This window comes from Octodon degus, unplaced genomic scaffold, assembly GCF_000260255.1.
Source record: "Octodon degus isolate 3935 unplaced genomic scaffold, OctDeg1.0 scaffold00236, whole genome shotgun sequence".
Lineage (NCBI taxonomy): Eukaryota > Metazoa > Chordata > Mammalia > Rodentia > Octodontidae > Octodon > Octodon degus.
Window position 1 is genome coordinate 1,900,553 of NW_004524812.1, and position 8,077 is coordinate 1,908,629.

An 8,077-nucleotide genomic window follows, 5' to 3' on the forward strand; every position below is an offset into this window, starting at 1 on the left:
AATATGTGTATATATATATATATATATATATATATATATGCATGTTAGCACACAAACATACAAAGCTACTTTTATCTGTAAATAAAAATGTCCTTTCTCTGCTGCAAAGAGTTCCCTGGCAATCTAGGTGAGAGGTCATTTGTCAGACACATTCAAGTAAAACATATTTCTCATTAGTGAGAAGGTCAGGGTGAGGGTTGGAAGGGAGTTTTAAGCCTGAATTTCCATCAAGTCTACCAAAGTGACCCCAAATATTTATTTTTGAATTATGCAAAAGCCTATTTGAGACTAGACTCTCCACCCCCATGCTTTCCAAATACACTGCCATCTTAAGCCTTTCCTCTGGAGAGGAGTTCTGGAGATATTGCTGCTACATGCTACTCATAAACTGTGTGGAGAGATCTTTTGTTCTACTTATCATGAGACATCTTTCTTATTAAGAGCAATGTCTAATACCTTACATTTGTCTTGGGCTCTCTTGTTCCTGTATCTACTACACATAACGTTAACATGTCAAAGAATTGCAATTCCTAGTTCTACTTTGGTCAGGGAAAAAGTGCTTCTAGTTTTGCTCCCTTTAAAAGTAAAAGCCTATTATACATGATAACAAATAAAAATCAAAATGTCCTCCCATTTCTTATCTCTATACTGTATTTTACCTCTCCAGAAACAACTACTGTTGTCAGTTCTCATGTGCACTTTTATGTCTGCCCAAGTCTATCATTATGCATTGTTCTTTTTTCACTGAAGAGTAAAACTACTACATTTAAAAAAAATTGTTTTATACCTTATTTTATTTATTTAACCGGTCTTAGTAGATTTTTAGATTGCTGTCTTTTGAGCCGGAAAAAAGTTGTAGTTTATTTCGTGGTAACTATGTTCCTGTCTACCTTAGAGTTGTACTTCTTTGCAGAGATCACTCACTATCAGAATCAAATCGGATTCCTACCTAGAAGCTGTACTAAATAATGACAGCTAAAATTTACGGAGGAGTTTTCATATGCCAGAAACTATATCAAATACCTCACATGAATTAATATAATGATTATAACCTCCATTACCAAAGAGGAATTTTGGTTTAATGACTTGATCAAAATTAATTAGCAAGCAGTAGGAGAGTTGATATCCCTTCATGTCTAATTCCAAAATCTATACTCTTAACCTCTAGCTATACTACCTCTCAAATGGGCATTTAAAAAAATACAGAACTGCCTCCAAAAAGTATAGTGGCAGTAATGAGAAATCTTAGAACCAAAGCCATGGAATAAGGGAAAGTAATGGAGGCTGTGAATGAATGGTTAAGTGCCTTAAATATTTAAGTGCCTCCAAATATTTAAAGAGTTGCCATGTAAAGGTATAAGTAGGTTTACTCTTTTTAGTTTCAAAGGGCAAAGTTACACCTAGCAGATAGAACTTACGAAGAATATGTTTTAACTAAATGTCCTTTGTAATAGAACCTGAGAGGGCTGGAGTTTGTAAGAAAATGTACAGACTAATCATTGTCAAAGATCAGTGTAAGAACCATTCCTGCCTCAAATAGTATATTGCACTAAATCTGTGCTTCTCGAGCCTGTTTACACATCAGCATCATTGGGGGCAACCCAGACCTACTTCTTGTGGCATAGACTGTCACTCAGAGAGTACTGTGTTAGTAGAAAATCTGTTAAGGATTTTTTAAAATTCACAAAAGAACATGTAAATGGACAATTAAATATGGACAAATGTTCAACCTCAAGAATAAAGAGTAGAACAATAGCGTTAACAGCAGTAGATCTTACAAACAAAGCTCTGGGTAGAGGGGATCATGGTATTCTCTTGTATCCTGTTATTTAAAGTGTGGTCCCTGGAAAATTGCAAACACAATTTTCTCCGATTTGAAAGTACAACTTTGGTGAAAAATGATCATAGCTAAAGAAAGCAAATAATTTGTAGAAGAGATGCTACACTTGTTATAGGAAGCACTAGCCAGCTTTATTTTTTTATGAGTGTATCAATCTCCCAGGTCTTACAATTGACTTATGGTGCCAAGATCACATTATTGTAATTGGAGCTTTAATCGAAGCAAAAAATGTTTCTTGAGTGAATATATAAATTCGCCATTTTTCAGTTTTCCATTTACTCAATCATTCAGCTAATGTGGACTGACCATCTGCTCTGTGCCCAGGCACTGGGAATGAAGCAGTGAACAAGACAAACACAATCCCTGCTCCCATGAAATTCAAACTTGATTGCAGTTAAAGCCCCAATCTACTTTATAGATTGACCACTGTCCCAGTTACTTTTCTCTGGTTGCTGGAACAAAATACCTAACACCCTAAATTAAAGAATTAAGGAAGTTTATTTAGCTCACAGTTTGTGGAGGTTTCAGTCCATAATCAGCTGGCTTCAAGGCAGAGAGGCACGTGGCAAAAGGCAGCAGTTCATGGTAGTAGAAAACAGCAAAACAACAAGAGCCAAAAGGGAGGAACAGCAGTGGGGAAAGAGCCTCTCTCCCTCCCTTATATTGCATTCAGGCCATCTGCCCCAGGGCTGGTGTAGCACTCACACCCATAATCCCAGCAGCATTCACACCCACAGTCCCAGCATTGGATCATGACTTAATCACAAACTAGAAGTCTGCTGCCCCAATGACTGCATGCGGATTTGAGGGGACACAAACCATAGACACAAACCATAACAACTGCTATTAAAAAACAACCTCTTATTTCATATAGTCATGTTTGATAAATGCACTTTGGTTCTGTATTCTGCATAAACTCAAATGCCCACCTAATTCTGGAGTAATTAATTTTGGGATTCTAAGTACAGATACTTATGTTCTACTAATTTGTTGTGGATAATAGCCCACTGTTAGTCTCTTAAATTGATATATGAAAGTGTTTATTTGTGATGTATATATATTTTGTAGAAATTCAGCTTTGGTAATTGTTTTTCAGAACCAACAAGCCAAAATAGCACAATTATATCTCCCGTTTGTTGGATTACTTTTGGAAAATATACAGCGATTAGCAGGCCGAGATACTTTGTATTCTTGTGCAGCCATGCCTAATTCTGTAAGTATTCATGAATTTCTGTTTGAATTTTATCGTGTTTTAATGAATATATTTGAAATTGGGCTTATATGTTACATGGCCTCAATTTAATAGTTCATATTTTACTCTATTATTACATTTACACTTTTGCTTCTCAAACTTTTATGTGCCTATGAATCACCTGGAGAATTTGTTCAAAAAGAGTCTGATTCAGTAGGCTTTGGGGAGGGTTGCCTCTGGTCCAGGGACCAAACTTTAAATAACAGGATACAAGAGAATACCATGATCCCTTCTACCCAGAGCTTTGTTTGTAAGATCTACTGCTGTTAATATACCTTTATATATTTATTCAATCTGAAAGCTGATCAAAAGATTCATCACTTCAGAATGTTCGACATTAGGGATTAAACTATATTCCTTTGTTTCTCCCATTCCTTGGTAATCTATTTTTAGGGCTGCGTAGGCTCTTTTAGTTCGTTACAACTGGTCTTTGCTTTCCTTTTATTTCTTTTAGAATCCTAACACTTAGTGGGAACTTTGGAAGTAATCAGTTTCCCATTTGTCAAAACTGACTTTTGCCATTTAATGATTAAAATACTTCTTACATAAGACCTGAAGGGTTTCCACCAACTGACCTTAATTTTGCCCTCTAGAGACACACAGAACACATCTGCTCTTACCTCTACAGGTACCCATTACACATGACTTTTAAATGTTTTTTTCAGGCCAGATAGCTCTGTCATTCCAAACTTTAATTTCCAAACTCCTCTGGATATTCTCCAGTGTTTTCAATTTAAAAACATGGCACCCAGTGGAACTGTTAACTCCTGCCTTCTCTGTCTGTATGACCAAAGATCACCTTTGCACTTTTGAGTAGCTCTGTAATATTGTTGGTGGCAGACTGGAAATGTTTATAAAATGTGCCAGCTGATGTTAAGCCTGCCCTAGAGTCCCGAGTTAGCTGCTTTTAAACTTTCCCAAATGGCTTGCTTGCCTGTGGCACTCAGCCATGTCAATTAGCTGAATTTGAATTCTCTATCACCAATGAGGGTGTCAAGCTGGTCTTTATTTGACAGCAATATTTTACTGTTCTTTTTTGTAGCTCCAGTTTACCTAGGGCTTCTGGTCACGCTCCTACTTCTTGCATTGCCCCTGGTTCCAAGGTAGAGAACTGTACCATATTTAGATTATGCTTATTGCACCTATCTAGAATTATGTCTCTTTTAAAAACTAGTTTGGGGCTAGGAAGATAGCTCAGTGGTCTAAGCGCCTACCTGGCAAGCACAAGGACCTGAGGTTCAATTCCTGGTACTATATGCTATGCCAGCCCTGGAACCCCAGGTGCTCTGTGCTGGCCCCAAAACCAGGTGTGATGGTGCACACCTCTAATTCCAGTGCTGCTGGGGAGGCTGAGATGGGAGGATCACTGACTCAATTACATAGTGAGATCCTGTATTCAATAAATAAATAAACAAACTAGCTTTGTTAAAACAGTATTCTGGCAGTGCATTTTTAAAAGAAAGTCACCTATGTACTAAGTAATGTCGAAAGTACAAATTGGTTTAAATGACACAAGTATCCCATTCTGTTACAGGCATCCAGGGATGAGTTTCCATGTGGCTTTACTTCACCTACAAATAGAGGAAGTCTGAGCACTGACAAAGACAATGGTCAGAAATATACACCGTACTTCTCTGAATGTTTGAAATATTTCATAATAAAACTATACATAGTATGATGACCACTAAAGCTTATTTAAAATCTAACACAGCCATGTTTCTTTGCCTAGTTTTTCTGTTTGTTCAAAACATAGCTTGGTATACTGAAAAAATAGAAGACAATGAGAAAAAGTTATTTTTAAACCTCTTATCTGTCATCAATTTTGGGCAACACACTTTCCTTTTTTGGGTCCAAATTTTCTCTATAAATTGTCTCTTGAATGATGTGGTTTTGATTTGTGAAGAATTGCTTATGGTTTCGTATATAGCAAAGTATTTTGAAATATAAAAGAAAAATGGATTAACCTTTTCTTGGTTTCTGAGAATTTTTATATAATTACAAATTTTAAATAACCAAAATTGACTTCCTCTATCTTTAGTTAAAACAATCTACTTTGTGTGTGTGTGTTTGTGTGTGTGTTTGTGTGTGTGTGTGTGTCTGTGTGTATGTGTGTGTGCGCATGTGTGGTGCTAGGGACAGAATCCAGGACCGCACCTCCATATGAGGCACATACTCTGCCACTAGACCACATCCCCAGCCTCTGTACTTATTTTTTGTTTGTAATCCATTTATAATTTTATTAAATTTCCAACTTAATTAGGAACTATTTTTTAAAATATAAATAATTGCTACTTTTTATCTATGGAACACAGAAAAACAAACATGAATATGTTTGATCCATCATCATAGATAATAGAGTGACAATGTATGTCACTCTATTCTCATAGTCCACCCTGGACTTATAAAAACCATGACAACATGGTTTTTGACAACAGAGAAAATGACAACAGAGAAGATGACAACAGAAAAAAAAGATGTTAATTTTAAAAGGATTTTTCAGAGAAAATGACAACAGAGAAAAAGATGTTAATTTTAAAAGGATTTTTCACAAGGAAAGTTTTAATATATGTTTCAATTTTTAAAACTGCATTTTATGGGGCTGGCAAGATAGCTCAGTGGATTAAGCACCTGCTTAAGCAAGCACAGGGGCCGGGGTTCAATCCCTGACACCACATGCCACCCTGGCCCTGCCCCTGCACCCAGGTGCGCTGAGCTAGTGATGAGTCTGAGTATGGTACTGTGTGCCTGTAATCCCAGCATTGAGGAGGCTGAAAACGGGAGGATCACTATGAGTTTCAGCTGTGTAGTTAGACTCTGCACATACACACACCAAAAAAACCCTGCATTTTATGAATCCATATAATTTTTACCTACAGATCAGAACTTATTTTTAAAAGCATTTTTGAGAATTTCTCCTGTTGTTAATAAAGACTTGGATTTTAGGGCCAGCCAGATAACCCCATGGATTAAAGCACCTGCTTAGGCAGACACATGGGCTGGGGGTTCGATCTCCGGCATGTCAGGTGCAGGCCCCACCCCGGGGTGCACTGCGATGGCAGTTGAGACTGGGCTTGGTGTTGCACGCCTGTAATCTCAGCTCTTGGGAGGCTAAAAAACAGGAAGGATCACTACAAGACCATTTTGTGTACTGAGACCCTGTAGACACTGTACTAAATACATTTTTAAAAAAGAATTTAAAAAAGACTTGGATTTTTTCCAGCTTATGGATCTTTCCAAAATGGACATGGAATTAAAAGGGAAGATTCAAGAGGTTCCCTCATCCCAGAAGGAACAACAGGATTTCCAGATCAAGGCAACACTGTTGAAAATGTAAGAACCTAAGTATGTAAGATAACTCTAGTGATGTATTAGACTGTTATAAAAATACTTTTTATATTCTCTTATATATATTCTCATATACTTTTTATATATTCTCACTATGTATTCTCATAGTCCACCCTGGATTTATAAAAATCATTTCACAATATTTTGGATGTTTTAGCCATCCCTTATCCTTGACGCAGGGTACTAGGTTGTCCTCTTTCTTTTTGAACTGAGGATCTTGTGCTTTCCATGCAAGTGCTGTGCTGCTAAGCTATATCCTGGGAACTTGAGGGTCTTTGATTTTTAAAACACTATATTCATTTATTATTCAGTCATCCATCCATTCATACATTGAAACAAGGTCTGTGTTGCTAAGGCTAGGTTTGAATTCCTGGGCTCAACAGACACTCCTGCCTCAGCCTCCCACGTACCTGAACATACAAGGGCACTCTATCACACCTGACTTACTTGGCTATATGTTAAACTATTTTTATAAGAGACAAAACATTTGTATATATTCAAGGATTCTTTTTTTTTTTTTTTCTTTTCAGAACCAGGGATTGAACTCAGGCCCTTGTGCTTGCCAGAGAAGCACTTATTCCCCTGAGCCATCTCCCCGGCCCTATATTCAAGCATTCTAACCTTGAATATTTTCTGTTATTCTACCACACTAACCTATTCTAAAAGGGGAAGGGTTTTTCCTCAACTTTTTACTTGTATGTTTCAGGCACACAGTAAATACATTCTTCATGGGGGAAACCCTTGCATGTACATATCACATCTTGATCCTTTTCTACTTCCTCTACCTCCCTTCTCCTCCATCACAAGATTCCCTTTATATCTTTGAGATAACCAAGTCTTTATTTCAGTGATCCTTTGGTGTTTAAGTCTCAATTTCATTAATTTCTGTTCTGACCATCATAATTTATCTCCTTCTATAAGTTTCAGATTTGGATTGTTCTTTTCTCTGTAGGACCTTAACATGCAACATTTGGTTATTTATTTGGGATCATTCTATTCTTAGAGGAGGAATGCTGAAGTTTAAAATATCTTATGTGCCTTTTCATTTAAACAAAGCACATCCTGACAGGATTGATTCAGGCTTTTACTTTTTTTTATTTCAGTACAGATCTACAGGGTCTCACTACGTAGACTGGACTTGTAGTGATCTGCCTGTGTTCAGCCTCCCAAAAGCTGGGATTACAGGCATGCACCACCATGCCCAGTCTCAATCGCCATCTCAGCACACCCTGGAGGCGAGGCTGGCACAGCAAGCTGGAGATTGAACCCTGGCTGCTTCATCTGCCTAAGCAGGCACTTTAATCCTCTGAGCTATTTGGCCAGCCCTTTTTCAAAAAAATTTTGTGTAGCAGGCTGCCCTGGGGGCAGGGCTGACACAGCATGTGATGCTGGGGATCGAACCACGATCCCTGCACTTTGTCTAAGCTTGCCTAAGGGGCCAGGGAGATGGCTCAGTGGAATAAGTGCTTCCCTGGCAAACACAAGGGCCTGAGTTCAATCCCGGGTTGCACCAAAAAAAAAAAGAACCCTCAGAAGGTGCTGCCGGTTTGGTTTCTGGGAAGGGTTCCTGTGGCTGACACATGTTGCTGTGTCCTCACAAAAAAAAAAAAAAAAAAAGAACCCTCAGCTTGCCTAAGCAG

At 37.9% G+C, this 8,077-nt stretch overlaps 1 protein-coding gene across 4 annotated transcripts in view; it reads left to right on the forward strand.

The window, feature by feature from the left end:
- Dock11 (dedicator of cytokinesis 11) overlaps positions 1–8,077 on the forward strand; it is a 224,183-nt gene that overhangs the window by 134,811 nt on the left and 81,295 nt on the right. For all 4 annotated transcript variants that reach the window (XM_004645686.3, XM_023706010.1, XM_023706012.1 and 1 more), the window contains 3 exons: positions 2,937–3,053; positions 4,627–4,702; positions 6,313–6,422. In XM_004645686.3, coding sequence (XP_004645743.1) covers positions 2,937–3,053; positions 4,627–4,702; positions 6,313–6,422 — 303 coding nt within the window. The remainder of the gene's footprint in view (positions 1–2,936; positions 3,054–4,626; positions 4,703–6,312; positions 6,423–8,077) is intronic.